The sequence below is a fragment of the Carcharodon carcharias genome, chromosome 8 (genome assembly GCF_017639515.1).
Source record: "Carcharodon carcharias isolate sCarCar2 chromosome 8, sCarCar2.pri, whole genome shotgun sequence".
Lineage (NCBI taxonomy): Eukaryota > Metazoa > Chordata > Chondrichthyes > Lamniformes > Lamnidae > Carcharodon > Carcharodon carcharias.
In genome coordinates, this window is record NC_054474.1 from 150,439,236 (window position 1) to 150,456,250 (window position 17,015).

General features: G+C 40.7%; 1 protein-coding gene across 7 annotated transcripts in view; it reads right to left on the reverse strand.

Moving 5' to 3' along the window:
* sptan1 (spectrin alpha, non-erythrocytic 1) overlaps nt 1–17,015 on the reverse strand; it is a 114,945-nt gene that overhangs the window by 89,868 nt on the left and 8,062 nt on the right. For all 7 annotated transcript variants that reach the window (XM_041193014.1, XM_041193015.1, XM_041193016.1 and 4 more), the window contains 6 exons: nt 8,433–8,509; nt 7,889–8,051; nt 7,039–7,164; nt 4,553–4,693; nt 2,532–2,678; nt 48–181 (listed from right to left, as the gene is read on the reverse strand). In XM_041193014.1, coding sequence (XP_041048948.1) covers nt 48–181; nt 2,532–2,678; nt 4,553–4,693; nt 7,039–7,164; nt 7,889–8,051; nt 8,433–8,506 — 785 coding nt within the window. In that variant the 5' untranslated portion in view covers nt 8,507–8,509. Of the gene's footprint in view, nt 1–47; nt 182–2,531; nt 2,679–4,552; nt 4,694–7,038; nt 7,165–7,888; nt 8,052–8,432; nt 8,510–17,015 lie in introns of those variants that run through there.

Consider the following 17,015-nt stretch of genomic DNA (forward strand, 5'->3'; position numbering starts at 1 on the left):
TCAAGCTTCATGTCCTTATGCCAGATCATACTAATCAACTGACCCACCTATTAAAACGTTGCACCTCTGCTGCTCCAAAAAGCTTGCCTTGTCGCTGCAGTACCAGGCCCTTCAGTCGCTGCCAAGCAGCATTCACCTCATCCTGACGATGGGTGATAAGCACCAGCTCAGGGTGATTGTCCTACACAAGGGCAAAGAAAAAGTGTTAATCTTGTAACAGGTTTCCCTCCAACCTGTCAGTATGTAGACACAAGAATAATATTTTACATTTCACTCAGCGTAATGTAAAACATAATGGAACAGGATTCTGTGGAGCTTCAAAATACAAAGGTTGAAATATAAACCCTGTCAGAAACACCTTAAATTGGTTTAATTGGATAAAATCTTGTTCGCAGTTCAACTTTCATGCTAAATTACGAATTAAATTTAGTATGATTAAATGCACAATGTGGAAATGATTAGGAATATATGACTACAAAAAAATTATAGAAATAGAGAAGCATTTTTGTATATTGTTACATGAAAGAAATGGTGCAATTAGGGGTACAGCTATACAGCACAGGATAGTAACACAGTACTCCTGCAGAGCTAGCAGTACCTTTGATGGCCAGGTGATCACATCAGTGAATTCAAGAGAGTTAATTATCTGGAGGGTACAAGAGGTATTGTGAAACAGAATATTTCCTAGACACAGGGACTGACCGGTTGGACAGCAATGATTATCTCTAGTCCTCTGCATTTCCATGTTCCTTGCCACCTTGGTTGCTGTTCAGATGGTTATAACAGCTGGTAAACTTTTAAAGTAACAACTGCATTCACAGGCTTGTCCACACAGTCAGCCTATTAAAAAAGCTGTGGGTAATTTTATAAAATGTTCTGAACAGTTTATGAACCCAGTGTGACATTGCATATAAAAGTCATACTGGGTACAAGAGCAGTGTTACATTACTAGACCAGTAATCTAGAGGCCAGGACGAATTATCTGGAGGTATGAGTTCAATTCCCATCACGGCAGCTGGGGAATGCAAATTCAATTCATTAAGTAAATCTGGAATAAAATGTATCAGTATTGGGACCGTGAAACTACTGAATTGTTGTAATAACCCATCTGATCTCTAATGTCCTTTAGGGCAGGAAATCTGCTGTCCTTACCTAACATAACCTACATGTGACTCCAGACCCACAGCAATGTGGTTGACTCATAACTACCCTTAAAATGGCCTAACAAGCTACTCAATTATATTCACCATGTCTTTCTCAAAAGCAATGAGAGATGGGCAAAAAAATGCTGGTCTTGCCATTGATGCCCACATCCCATGAATACACTAAAAAATAATCTTTATCTATCTAATTGTAGCCAGAGGGTCACTTGCAATAGCATCTCTAGCTGCTCTCACGCCTCTAATGTTCCCAAGGATCTATCCCTTGCCCCCTCCTATTTCTCATCTTAAAAACTGCCCTCAGTGACATTACCCAAAGGCACAGTGCTAGTTTTCACATGCACACCAACTCCACCCAGCTCTATCTCACCATAATCACTCTCAACTTCTCCACTGTTGTCAAATTATCAGACTTCTTGTCCGTCATCCAGTACTGGATGAGCAGAAATTTCCTCCAATTAAATATTGGAAAGTTTGAAGCCTTTGTTTTTTTTTTAAAAATGGTCCCATTCTAAACTCCGGTCCCTGGCTACCGATCCTATACCTCATCCTGGCAACAGTCTGAGATTAAGCCAGGCTGTTTACAAGCTGAGCTTCCAACCTCATTCATACCTTCACTAAGTTTGCCTATTTCCACCTCCGTAATAATGCCCAACTTTGTCCCAGTACAGCTCATCTGCTGCTGAAGCCCTCACTCATGCCTTTGTTAGACTTGACTATTCCAATGCACTCTTAGCTGGTTTCCCATATTCTACCCTCCATATGCTGCCCATATCTCATCTCACAGGAAGTCCCATTCCCTATCACCCCTGTGCCTGCTGACTTACCAGTCAACCAATATCTTGATTTTAAAATACTCATCCTTGTTTTCAAATCTCTCCATGGTCTCACCCCTCTTTATCTCTGCTCCACAATCCTGGAAGGTATCAGAGCTCCTCTAGTTCTGGTCTCTTGTGCACCCTCAATTTTAATTGCTCCACCATCGGTGGCCATGCCTTCAATTGCCTTGGACCCAAGCTCTGGAATACCCTCCCTACCCCTCTCTACCATCCATTTCCCCTTTAAAGGCACTCCTTAAAATCTACCTCCTTGACCAAGTCTTTGGTCATCTGGCCTAAAATCTCCTTATATGGCTTGGTGTCAAATTTTGTTTTGTAATGCTGCAGTGAAGAGCCTTGGGACATTTCATTATGTTGAAGATGCCATATAAATACAAATTGTTGTTATGCAATGTCAAACCCAAACAGGAAACTCCCACTGCTTTGCTTTAGAACCAGGTGGGGTTTTAATACAAGTTGCAGTTCACCAGCTGTATACAGCAGCACTCTACGTTATATTGAGAATGCATTTTAGATTAAAAAGCTCTTGGACCTGTTCAAGTTTTCCAGCCAGTTGGTTAACTTCATTAACACGCTCCTCATGAGCTGCAAGGTCAGTCTGAAATTCCTCAAATTTCTTCTGCAAAACCTCCACATGCTCCAAATCCTGGCCAACTTCCTCTGATGTCACAATCGCTTCCTAAATATAGATAAATAATGAAATTCAATTTTAGATGTTGATCAAATTATATAAAAAATTATTTTTTCCTCCAAACCCATCAATAAAATTATTATGCACCACAAAAAAAGGAAAAGACGACTCAACAAAATCTACTAATTAAGAAAATGATAACATCTGAATTAGTTTTAAAGTTACAAGCCAGGCTTGCTAACTTGGTTTTTCTTTCTAATTGAGGTTTAGGCACAACTTCTAACTCAAGTAGTGACAACGAAAAGGTCTGTTTTACGGATCTATGCCAGCTATAAGGGCACTTCTGTGGCTAACAGAAGGAACTAGTCTCTGATGCCAAAACCAATATTTGAAGTGAACAAAACAGCCCTCCTGAGAATTTTCTGATGAAAAAAAGTTAGTGAAGCTACAGTGCAGAAATGATATTGTTGTTCAAGTACACAATTCTACAAATGACTTTACACATTAATGATAACTTTAAATACTACACACAAATCAATGGCCATGGAATTCTGATTAATAATTTTGATTCTACACGAGTTCAATCTCCTGTTTTTAGGAACAGCTAATAACTTGTACAAAAATTAGTTTAAACAAACAGCAGTACTAAGCACAAAAGCTATTAAATAGGCTAAAAAAACAAAAGGATTTTAGTGAGAGCGCACTACCAGGGGAAAATTAAATACCACAGTAATGAGGTGAAGCAATTCTATTTATGGAAAGTTGTGTGGTTTACGTTTTGCCATGGGCCTATATAGAGATTCACATCTGTATTCATTGAAATAGCTCAATTTGGAGCACAAAAATAAATTAAGACTGGGATAATAAAAGCAAAATACTGTGGATGCTGGAAATCAGAAATAAAAACAGAAATTGCTGAACAAGAATTCAGAAGAAGAGTCATATTGGACTCGAAACATTGACTCGGTTTCTCTCTACATAGACACTGCCAGGCCTCCTGAGTCTTCCAGCATTTTCTGTTTTTATTTTATATTATACAAGATCGGGGTTGTGGTTAAGGACATTGCGATGCAACCACATCACTACAGGAATAATATTACTGGAATAATATTAACATTTGGTTACAAAGAAACTCTTTGCTTGCAACTGTAACTTAAAAAGCCATACGCAAAATACAGGGCTGGAATTTCCTTGAAATGATTATACCAGTTGCTGTCTCTTTAGAAAAAAAAATACTTCTACTTGCAAAGGGAGTTATTTTTATTCTTTCATGGAATATGGCATCGCCAGCAAGGCCAGCATTTGTTGTCCATCCCTAACTGCCCTAAGAAGGTGGCGGTGAGTCACCTTCTTGAGCCGCTGCTGTCCCATTTGGTGCAGATACATGCAGTGCTGTTAGGACGGGAGTTCCAGGATTTTGAACTTGGCTTCCTGGGTCTGCTCATTTGCATTCTCATTTCTGTAGCTATTAATGCAAAATCCACATAAAATAGATACAAGTGGCAGTAACCTACACTATGTGGACTGCAGCAGTTCAAAGCAGTGGTTCATCACTACGCTCTCAAGGACAATTAGGGATAGGCATTGGCCTTGCAAGTGACGTCTGCATCCCAAGGGCAAATAAAACAAAATGCAGCTGAACTACCTGGAAAAAAGATACACAAGTGTACAGGTTATATTTCAAATGAATATTTAAGCCTGAGGCACTCTTTATCCTGGAGTATTCCCAATAAACTAAACACATCAATGTGTACAGATAGCCTCAAGTTTTACGGCTTTGTCATTTTTACTGGAGATGAATGTGTATGGAAGCACTACTACATAGTTTTCCATTATGGCCACCAGTTCCACCTCCTCCCCTTTCCTACCAAGAATAGTATACTAACAAACTTCAATCCTCATCTCAGATACAAATGACTGACCTTATCATTGATCCAGTCCATGACATCGTCACACTCTCGCTGATACTGCACAAGCTTCTGAGTCTGCAGGAGTCGGATCCCCTTCTCCTTCATTTTCTCCAGTAAGCGTGCCCATAGTTGATGGAGTTCCTCTAGTCGGGTCTTGAAAGAAAGATTTGAAGAAAAAAATACAAAAGAAAAGCAGTTTTGTTATGACATAATACAGAGAACTTAAAAACAAAAATAAATGGTGTCATGTTTTTGCAACATGCTACAGAGCAGTTTTCCACAGCAATAGGTACAAATGATAGAATTATTTCCATAATTAATTCCTTATATATTATCTGATATCCTGCATATAACTGTAGCTATCCCATTGCTAATATGAAAATGTAGTGAAGGATTACCTCAATTTTACCACGAGGTCAAGCTCTAATATAGAAATGCATTGAATATACAAACACGGAAACAGGCCATTTGGCCTAAACAGTCCTGGCCAGCCGTATGCTGCACACCAGCCACCACCTGTTCTTCCTCATCTAACTCCCATCAACATAACTCTCTAGTCCCTTCTCCCTTATACATCCGTTTCGCTTCTCCTTAAACACATCTACATTATTTGCCTCAACAACTCCCTGTGGTAGTAAGCTCTACATTCTCACCACTGAGTAAAGAAGTTTCTTCTGAATTCCCTATATGATTTCTTGGTGGCTATCTTGCCTCTAATCTTGCTCTTCCCCACTAATGGAAACACACACTGTCTATCAAAACATTCATCATTTCAAAGACCTCTATTAGGTTAATGTTCTCTTTGCAAGAGAAAAAAAACCTCAGCCTGTTTATTATATGTATTGGGAAAGGATGAAGCAAGAGAAAACATCCTTCCTTAGGAAGCATACGGCTGTGAAACAACTCAAGGAAACAAATTTGGATTGCTGGTTCCGCTGATAAATTGACAAGTGATAAGTTTCCTGCAACCTCTAACCTTAAATTAGAGAATTTAAGCCAGAAGTTTCTATTCTTAATTCTGCACTAAAATACCCTCAAGACAAACAAAATGGTGAAGGTGATCAAACATGAAGGTCATAGTTTACCACAGGTTTCAGTACCCATTTTAGTTAATTATTTGTTTGTACAAATATTATGTTATAGAAACTAACTGGCAGACAGCAGATCAAATGATGCTAATCAATGCTGAAATTTTCCAGATGGGGCTTATTGTATAAAATTAAAGCAAGTTGATGGGGGTAGTTATATAGCCACTCACTATACTTGACATTAAAGAAAGACTTGCATTTATATAATGTCTTTCACAACCTCAGGACATCCCAAAGTGCTTCATAAACAATGAAGTAATTCTGAAGTGTAGTCACTGTTGTAAACAGTAAACAGCCAATTTACACACAAGGTCCCAACAGACAGAGCAGATCATATGTTTTTGGGCCTGGCTGCTTGCGGAATTTGAACCAACTTCTGTAAAAACCCAGAAATGAGCAAAATTTAAAGCAGATCGTCTCTCCACATGCTAGGATAGCCAGAAGCACGAGGAAAACAATAATTACTCCAATTCTTACTGGCAACTCATGGATTGGTTGGCTGGGGGAGTGGGTGGGGGAATTATAGTGCGGGCGAAGCGGGGAAGTACATGTTGGCAGCTTGCGTGTATTTAAATAAAAGATGTTCCCACTTGGCAGCAATACAATCTGAAGAGAGGGCCCAAATTGACACTGTAGCAAAGAGAGTCCCCAACTTAGGTTGCAGTTGCACTATCATTTTAGTGTTGCTGTAATTCTAAACCATTGCACAAAGATCAGTTATAGTGTAAATTTACTCACCGACTATTGTCAACAGGGCTGAATACACTTCAAATGCAAGGCAATAACATTCAGCATGTTTTAAATTCTCAGTTATCTCTACCATATAAACAGTTACACAACACTGTTCTAATTTTCTGCCAACATCCTACCAATACAGAATATTTTATCCTAAGTAACAATGACCATCTGATGAAAAGTAAGGGAGTCAAAGAACAATCCCTGTCCTCAAAGCTAGAAGAAGGGTATATACCTAAACAGAGTGATGAACAAGGATAACCAGACTGAAACATTACACAAAATCCATGCGTTTCATTTTAGGATTTGACTTGGGCAGTAGCACTATACATCTCAGCATCACTGTAAATCAGACCAGGTCCCCTGCCAGCTGATTAGTGACGCTGACTTTGTTTTGGAGAAGTTTTTAAAGAAGAAGTTTTTTAAAAATTCAATAAAGAAAAGAAAACACAAACACACTTTCAACTTATCCCAAGGAAAGAAAGTCAAACAGACACACTGCACTACACAGCAATTATACACCTACTTCCATGTGAGTACCAATCTGTACTGTGGTTACAATAGGTCGTTGTGTAGTCCGGTAGGGCGTGAAGGACTAAAAATCAACAATGAGGATTACACTTCTGATTGGCACAACAAAGGAACGGAAAACCATATAAGGCAGCAGCCACTTACTCGAATTGTTTCTGATGCAAAATGCCCATCTGTTATCATTCTGTTGCCAAACTCATCAAGTTTGATTATAGCACCTGCATTGGCTTGCACTTCAGCCTCAAACGCCTGGTGCTTCTGCAGTTTGCCCTGCAAAAACAAAACACAATCAACTTTGACTTTTTACAATTTCCCCCCCTCCTTTTCTGAAGATATCAACTCTTGTTAGACAGTTCTATGAGCATCAGCCGCATCTATGACCAAATGATCCATTCGTCATGTGTGACAATAGAAAATGATCAATCATGAAGATTCTCAGTCGATTCCGACAAGATATATTTTCTAGGAGCACATATTGGAAACTGCACTGCCTAGACTGTAACTTCCACTAATTAAAATGAAAGCAACATTTGGAGTGTGCAATTTTCCCAATATGTGCAATGAATGAACGCATTAGGAGTGCAAAATTGGTAAAACCTCCTCTCTGGGATAATCCACTGGAAAAGGTGTTGGTGTAAATATTAGGTAAGGCCATAGTGAGGCATCCATAGAGCTGCATTTCAATACAACCCACCATCTTCAGGAACAGAAGAGGAAAATTGGGGATAAAACAAACAAAATAGTAATGAAAAGGGCAAATCAATAGCTCGGTGTAAAATAATTCTATTATACATATAGAATTAGATACTTAAATTTTAAAAAAATCAAAATTACTAACGTGAGCAAGATCATTTCATTCTGAAACAATACACATGTAGAAGATTAATGAAATGAGAAGGCAAAATAAAAAAGTCAATATTAAGTTAGTTAGAAATTTGCAGCCCATCATAAAGCTGAAGCATACAAGTGATCAGAAGCTTAGAACATCACACACCTGCAGATTGCTGGGATCCTTGTAACTCTCATCGGATGCAATTTGCAGTTTCTCTTGAATCCACTTCTCCAATTCATCTGCATCACGGCGGAAACACTGAAAGCTGAAAGAATCATCTAACTTCTGCCGTCTCAGAAGAGAGAGCTCCTTGAATCGCCGATATCTAGTTTGCATAGACAAAGAATATTGTCAGCTTAGTAATTAATGTTACTTTATTTAACTCCCTCCATTCTTCCCCTTACCAAAATACTTCCAATTAGCATCCCAACTCCTCAGGACTCAGCTGCTCTTCTCAGCCCCTGATTTACCTTCGGACCATTGCTGGGGAAGCAAGCGACCCAAAACTCAGTTTTAAAATGGGTGAGCTGCCAGCACCCGTCTCAGGCCACCTGGCTGAGATGTGCACTCTGGTGCATGATGCCCATTTCAAGCATAGAAGAACTGTATACCAATGTATCTTATTATAGCAACATGCTTTTGTGTAAAACTTGAGCTACTCTAACTCTATACAATTCCCTGCATGCAAAAATAAAAAAATTCATACCTGTCCAGCACTTGCTGGCGTCTTTCCTGGATGTCATCTGCTGAATCTAGAACTTTTACTCCAACGGAATCCATTTTCTGTTACAAGCGTAAAAGCAAACATTAGATTTATTGATCCTTTATAAAAACTCAAAACAGCTTGTTCATTTTTACAACATTCTTATTTAGAAAAAGTGCATCCCTCTTAATTATTTTAACTAACATTTAATTCAATGTTCCAGTAGTTAAACCCATTTCTGCAAGCAATATTGATATTAATCAGAGGGTCAGTGCATGCAGTCTTTAAACTACAATAAATTATTCAATAATTAAAAGCATTGAAATTCCAAGATATTCCATTAGTATAACGTACAGGCAATTTTTAGGACCATGATGTTGCCAATAAGCACACAGACATGCAAACATGTCAATGTCAACAGACAATCATTACTGATGCGCTTCAGACTTTTTGGTAGCAACTTTCCCAATCCTACACTGGTGACTGAAGCATCAAAAACTGCTGCCTCTGAGCAACAAGGCAGCAAATTAATATGCTTGTTCTGAATGCATTCTAAGAAATTAGAACAATGTTTAAGGAACTTAATGCTATCAACAGAACTGTGAGGTTGAAATACTGTCTTAAAAGAACAAATAGGCTTGTTTTATACAGCACTGTTTATAATCGAGGCATTCATAGCACCATAGAACCAATAAATTCTTGAAGTGTGGTCACAGTAGACGAATTCACTGGTAACTTGAAGGCACGACTGAATAACATAACAGGATTACAGTGTGATAGGGGTGACGCGACTTAGTAATACCTGAAAGTTTATGACATCCTGTCACCAATAGTCCAGGACAAGTTTTCTCAGCAAATTACCAAAAAAAGACACACAAATAATGTCTTAATCCTGAGGTTAATTGGTCAGTTTAGTTTTTGTTGTGGTTCTGTATCATCCTCAGAAGAAACTGTCATTATTTTAGTCTCGCCGTTTTTTCAGGCTTTGTTTTATGGCTTGTTTGGAGGGGGTGTCAAAAATTCACATGCTGCTTCATGTTGACGAAAAAAAAGCACTGCTGCTCACTACAACTTACTGTAATAAACATTTGGCAGTGACAAAAAAAAAATTACCTTAATTCCAAAGTGAAAAGGTAGGGTAAGAGGTGCAATAGCTGCAGTTTAGTTTACAGTATCCCAAAAGTCATTGGTTTGTGAACAATCCCTTTAAAAATTATGGGCATGACTTCAATCCAGGGCAGGGTCAGGAACCTGACACCCCAATCGTTTCCGGGTCCTGACCCTGCCTGTGTTGCTGACTCAAAGCTATCTTCAAATTCAGGTCATCTAATTGGGCTGGAGGCAAGCTGAGTGTCCAATTAGTGGTGTGAGCAATGCCAAGAGGCGGGAACTGGCTGCTGAGTACAATCGTCAAAGGCAGAAGGCAGCCACGACTGGCTTGCCGTTGTCTTGCAAAATAAAGGCAGGCAAAGGGTCAGCAGTCTCGATACACAGTGTAGTGGCCACATGGCCAACAAATAGGTCCTTTACTCACTCTGAAACAACAACCCTTTATGCAAAAAATTTTCTTCATCACAAACGCAACTGGATTGTACCCCACATTGTGGCTAACAGTTGTGCACTAACCAGTACCAGGTTGTTAGGGTTTGCTGATCTTGGATTTCAAAAACCACCTTCTGGCCCTCGCCAACCCATTAACAAGCTCCTCAAAGAGCTTAATGGGTAGTTAATTGGAGTGAGCGGGTTCCCAGCTCCTCCAGCTCACCGTTGCTTTAAAAACTGTAGCATGTAATGGATGCGTCAGGATTGACACGCTACCTGGGAGCAGTATTTGCTATTGTAACAGATGATGACAGGCTTTGAGATCAGAGCTTGGGTTTCTTCACAAACAGCCTAATTACAGTAGCAGAGTTATCAGAAATTGGAGCAGGCCATATGTCCCCTTGAGCTTAATAACAGTTTCATACCTGCCAGCTACTTCAGGTGAGCGCTGAGATAGTACCTCGAGGTATGGGTTTCCTGCCGTGATTTAGCAAGTGGATGTAGTTGGTACTCCTACTCACATAGTAGCTGGTACTCCTACTTTCCCACTCCCAGTGCCTAGCAGCAGTTGAGAGAAGGGCAGTAAGGATGCATAGTACAAAAGTATTACAACACAGAAACAAGCCAATTGGCCAAATCAGTCAATACCAGTGGTCACGTGCCTAACTAGCCTCCTTCCACACCACCAGCATATCCTTTCATTCCTTTCTCCCCCAACTAATATCTAGCTTATGCTAAATGCATCTATGGTATTTGCCTGAACTACTAGTAGTAGAGTTCACATTCTCATCATTCCAGTACAAGATAGCCATAACTGAATAGGGTGCAAAGACCTTGAAGATGAGAAGTCAAACAGTTAACTGTGGATTTATTGGTAAAGGAAGAGAGAAATTAGATTTAAAAAAAACACATTGCTGTGATCTGGAATGCATTGCCTGAAAGGCAGATTCAGTAATAATTTTGAAAAGGAAACTGGATAATTGCATGAGTGGGGAAAAAATGCAAGGCTGTGGGAAAACATGTGAATTAGGAGTAGGCCATTCAGCCCCTTGAGCCTGCTCCACCGCAAGATCTTAGCTGAAATGAGGAGGAGCTGGGTTACTTGGATAACCTTGCCAAAGAACTGTCACAGGTACAATGGGCCAAATGGCCTCATTCTGTGCTGCATCCCTATGATTATTCTTAATATTCAGAGAAAAGGGCAAATTGTGCACAATTGAGCATCCAAATTGCAAATCTAACCAGTAGCTGGCACTTTCATGCCTGACAATTAGATTGTGAGTGAAGTGGCACAAGATATATGTTCCCTTCTCAGTTAAGCAGCCTGCTGACACTCCAGGCCAACATGCAGAGAATGGCAATTTCAGCAAATTATTCAAGGATGCCAGCACCCATGGAACTAGTACATCTTCTTTCATATGGCCTTAGAAGCAGAAGCTGTCATCACAATTTTAATGTCAGTTCCCTAACCAGTCTAATGCCCTACTAGAGAGCAAATGTAACTCCAGGATGTCGCTTCAAACTTGAGTGGAGGGCAAGATGTTATTTTGTGCTCCATGGTTTGGTCAGGGTTTCCGGAGTCACAGCAGGTGAGGTTCTAAAGTGCTTCTTGCACATCAGGTTGCCAAATTAGCCACGTCCAGTCCATGCTTTATTGAGGGTTGTCAACATGCTTCAGGGGAGATTGAAACCTGGTTGCTGAGACGTCAGAGACAGTTGGAGATGCTGCATTTATTTGGGAAGGTGTCTTCTGCCCAAGCTTTCCTCCAGGTTTCAGTGTTATGAAGTTGGAGATGTTCAATACACGTCCAGAGGGGAGCTTCTTAAAGCCACATGGCAAGTTGGAGGTCTCTATGGATAGGATTGTTCAAGTTGCTACTGATACGAGTTAGTTCCATTACCATCAAGATAACAGGTCAATCATGGTTCAATGAGAAAAATGCAGGAGGGCATGGCAAGGATAGCAGAAGCAGCAAGCAATAGCCAGGGCTAACAGATCCCATAACCAACAGATCAGATCATACTCTGCAGTCCTGCAACATCCAGTCATGAATGGTGGTGGACAATTAAACAAGTAACGGGAGGAGGCAGCTCCACAAATGTCCCCATCCTCAATGATGGGGGAGCAAAGCACATCAGTGCAAAGGACAAGGCTGAAGCATTTGCAACCATCTTCAGCCAGAAATGCAGAATAGATGATCCATCTCAGCCTCCTCCTGAAGTCCCCAGCATCACAGATGCTAGTTTTCAGTCAATTTGATCCACTTCACGATAGCAAGAAACAGCTGAATGCACTGGAAATTGTTAAGGTACAGGCCCTTACAATATTCCAAGCAACAGTGCTGAAGACTTGTGCTCCAGAACTAGCCACGCTTCTAGCCAAGCTGTTCCAGTGCAGCTACAATACTAGCATCCACCTGACAATGTGGAAAAATGCCCAGGTAGCTCCTGTCTCCAAAAATCTGGACAAATCCAACTTGGCCAATTTCTGCACCAGACTACTCATCAGATCATCAACAAAGCGATGGAAGGAGTCATCAACAGTGCTGTCAAACAGCACTTGTTCTGCAATAACCTGCTCACTGACACAAATTTTGGGTTCTGCCAGGGCCACTCAGCATCTGTTCTCATTACAGCCTTGGTCCAAACATGGACAAAAGAGCTGAAGTGCAGAGGTGAAGTGATAGTGACTGCTTTTAACATCAAGGCAGCATTTGACTGAGATGACATCAAGGAGCCCTAGCAAAACTGGGGTCAATGGGATAATAACAGAAAATGCTGGAAAAGCTCAGCAGGTCTGGCAGCATCTGAGAGAGAGAGAAACAGAGTTAACGTTTCGAGTCCATATGACTCTTCTTCAGAGCTAAAAAGAGCAGAAATGTGATGGATTTTATACTGCTTAAGAGGGGGTGAGCAAAATAGAAGGCCAGGGATTGGTGGGAGCTAAAGAGAAATTTGACAAAAATGTCATGGACACAGGACAAAGGGAGTGTTATTGGTAGCGTTAAAGGCTAAAGAAGGTATGCTGATAATGGCATAAAGGTAAGATAGCAGGATGTGTTAACAGCAGAACAAGGATCAGCACTCTGAAAGCAAAACATACGTCTGTGTGTGCGTGCGCGGTAGTGTTGGAAGGAAAAAAGGATAAAAAATTAATCCAGCATTCTGTTTTTATTTCAGATTTCCAGCATCCGCAGTATTTTGCTTTGATGTTGGAGTCAATGGGAGTCAGGAGTAAACACTCCACTGACTGGGGTCATACCTAGCATAAAAGGAAGATAGCTGTGGTTATTGGAGGTCAATCTTCTCATTCTCAGAATATTGCTGCAGGAGTTCCTCAGGGTAATGTTCTGGGCCCAACCATCTTCAATTGCTCCATCAATAACCTGCTCTCCATCATAAGGTCAGAAGTTCAGCACCATTCACGACTCCTAAGATACTGAAGCTAGTCCATATGCAGCAAGATTTGGACAGCATTCAGGCTTGGGTTGATAAGTGGCAAGTAATACTTGCACCACAAGGGCCAAGCATTGACCATCTCCAACAAGAGAGAATCTAACCATCACCCCTTGACATTCAATAGTATTACCATCACTGAATCCTCCACTGTCAACATCCTGGAGGTTGTCATTGACCAGAAACTGAACTGGATCAGTCATAAATCTTGTGGCCACAAGAGCAGGTCTGAGGCTAGGGATACTGTGGGGAGTAACTCACCTCCTGACTTCGCAAAGCCTGTCCACCATCTACAAGGCACAAATCAGGAGTATGACAGAGTACTGTCCACTTGCCTGGATGAGCACAGCTCCAACAACATTCAAGAAGCTCAACATATCCAGGTCAAAGCAGCCCACTTGACTGGCACCTCGTCCAACACTTTCAATATTCACTCTCCCCACTGCTGATGCACAGTGGCAGCAGTGTGTACCATCGACAAGATGCACTGCAGCAACTCACCAAAGCTCCTTCAACAGCAATTTCCAAACAGACAACTTCTACCAACTAGCAGTTTAACACACCACACTCTGAAACCAAGTGACAGATGCCACCTCCCCAGGGCAACAGATGCATGGGAAGACCACCACCTGTAAGTTCCCCATCAAATCATACATCTTGACTTGAAACTATATCGCAGTTCCTTCACTGCTGCAGGATCAAAATCCTGGAACTCCCTTCCTAATAGCACTGTGAGTGCATTTACACTGCATGGACTTCGGCAACTCAAGGCATTGGCTTATCACCACCTTCTCAAGGGCAAAAAAGGATGAGCAATATATGATGGCCTAGTCAGCAACACCCACATCTTGTGAACAAACAGATATAAAAAAATTCTCCGCATGTTGCTGAGTCCCATCGAATGAAAGACTGGTAACCACAGAACTGGATTTGATCTCAGAGTTCCAGAAATTATCCTCATTAGAGAGTAGTTGTGTGTGAATGTGTGTTTGTCGTGACAACTTGAAGCTGTTACGATCCAAGCTGTGAGTATCCCTGGACAAACCTGATCCCAGTGTGGAACCGAGCTTGGCAGATCCTAACATTTATTTGTTTGTTTAAATATGTGGAGAGTGGCAAGTAAACAGTCACTGGAGTCAGTCAATGAACTTTTAACAAAAGAGTAAAATATTTATTAAACAGGAAAAGATTTATATTACAATACTCCTTCACCCACAACTATACCTTTTACAGATATATACAGATTTAAGGATAACACACATTACAAAAGCTATCTTATACTTTAATGTCCTCAGTAAGTACACAGTCCATGTTCCAATAGGCACCCTGTGATCAGACACATCACACTCTGAAACCAAGTGACAGATGCCACCTCATCAGATGCTATGGTTCTCTCCTCAACTCCCCCCAGACACTTGTCTCAGTAAGCCAACCAGTCTCACTGAACTCTGTCTTTCACATGAGGGTTTCCAATCTCCACTCTTCAAGACCTCGCCTTGGAATCTTCTCCCAAACCAACACTACCTCTCAGATGCCTTCCGCAAGGATCCACCTCCAGGGTTTCAAACTCTCCTTCCAATGTTCCTCTCCTGAGTCACCACATGCATTCAAGCTGACTTCCACACACTCTCTCTCATCAACTCAGTCATCAACAGTACCACTGCTTCACATGCCCATAGCAAAGAGTTACAGATCTTCAGTTGTCTCTTTAGGCCTTCTTGCCTCTTGCAAGCTGTTCTCACTTGAAATCTGCTTTCTGCAGCTTTTGTCTCTTTAAACTCGGAGCCTTTCTCTCTGCCCCTCGCACTTAACAGGACCTTTTTCAGGTTCATGTCCTTCCTGACTAGAAGGTCTTCTTTGGACTTTCCCCTCTTCCACACACCTGGATTTTAGGGTTTTCCTTAGCTTGGAACCAGCTATCATGTCCCCTTCTAGGTTGCTTCTGCTTCACAGCTGTCTTCAAACCAACTGAACTCCAACAGCTTCCGAAAGAAAACTGCTGTTTCTTATGTGTGTGAGAGAGAGAGAGAGAGACACCCACCTCCTGCTTCTCTGGACCCCTGTTGCTCAGCAACAGCCCAATTCTTCTACTCTTGTGTTTGCTTAACTCTAAGTCATAAACTCTCATTAGAAATACAAGCACCCTTTTTAAAATGAAACTAAAACTCAATTTGACCATTTCTTAACACAGATCCAAAAATATAAATCAAACTTAAAACTTTAAAGCTAAAACTCATTCCTAATACCTGAAAATACCAATATAGCTTACTTAAACTGTCTCAATTTCCCAACAATACCCATGGAACCATATCCCTTTAACAGGCAATCAGGGAGAATCAAAGGGAGGAAGGAAACTGGATAAACACCACCCAATAAAATAAAAGCCTTTTATAATTCAAAATCCTAGAGCAACTTCCACAGAGCTAACAATGATGGGCTCTAGATTCCGCATATACTTGTCCCAAAAATATACTCAAAAGCAGCCAGCTGACCAATGACTTAACTGCAAAACCAGTAAGTGCAGCCATTTCAGACAGCTTACAAATGTTTACTAATGTTCAATAGTAACTGAACCTTCATTATATGCTCCCACTTAGTATCACAAAAAGCTGAAAATGGGGTAGATCACAAAGCAGAATAATTACGTTTAGTTGGGAGTATTCATGTTGAGCTTCCTCCCACCCCCATAATTGCAACCATTTAAAAATATGCAGAATTCACCAGCCAATGTAAAAGTTTTGTATATTGTGACAACAGATCAATAATTGGGAGGCTAGGAAAATTATTTTTGTGAAAGAATCCGATCATAAAGGGAGGCCCTTATGGTTGCAATTACATTGCATACATCTAACTGACAGAAAGGTCAAGCAATGGCAACCAATTTATAGCTGAAAATCCACCCCCCCCCCCAAAATAACGGGGAACAATTTCTAGTCAGAGAGGTGTCAAATATGAAAAGATTTAATCACAATGCTACGGATCTTCGTTACTTAAAAACACTATAATATAAATAATTCAGTATTTGGAATCTGAATAAAGATTTCAAAAGAAACATTCTAGTTATTTTCTTTTATTGGATGAGGTATTGAATACAAAAACAGGGATGTAATGATGGAACTGTATAGAACACTGGTTAGGCCACAGCTGGAGTTTTGTGTACAGTTTTGGTCACCACATTACAGGAAAGGCATAATTGCTCGGGAGAGAGTACAGAGGAGATTTACAAGAATGTTGCCAGGATTTGAAAATTGCAGCTATGAAGAAAGATTGGATAGGCTAAGGTTGTTTTCCTTGATACAGAGGAGGCTGAGGGATGACCTAATTGAGGTGTACAAAATTATGAGGGGCCTAGATAGGGTAGACAGGAAAGACCCATTTCCCCTAGCTAAGGGGTCAATTACTAGGGGGCATTGATTTAAGATGATTGGTGGAAGGATTACAGAGGACATGAGGGAAAACTTTTTCACCCAGAGGGTGATGGGTGTCTGGAATTCACTGCCTAAATTGGTGGTTGAGGCTGAAATGCTCAACACATTTAAAAAAGGTGCCTGGATCTACACCTGAAGTGCAGTAACCTGCAAAACTACA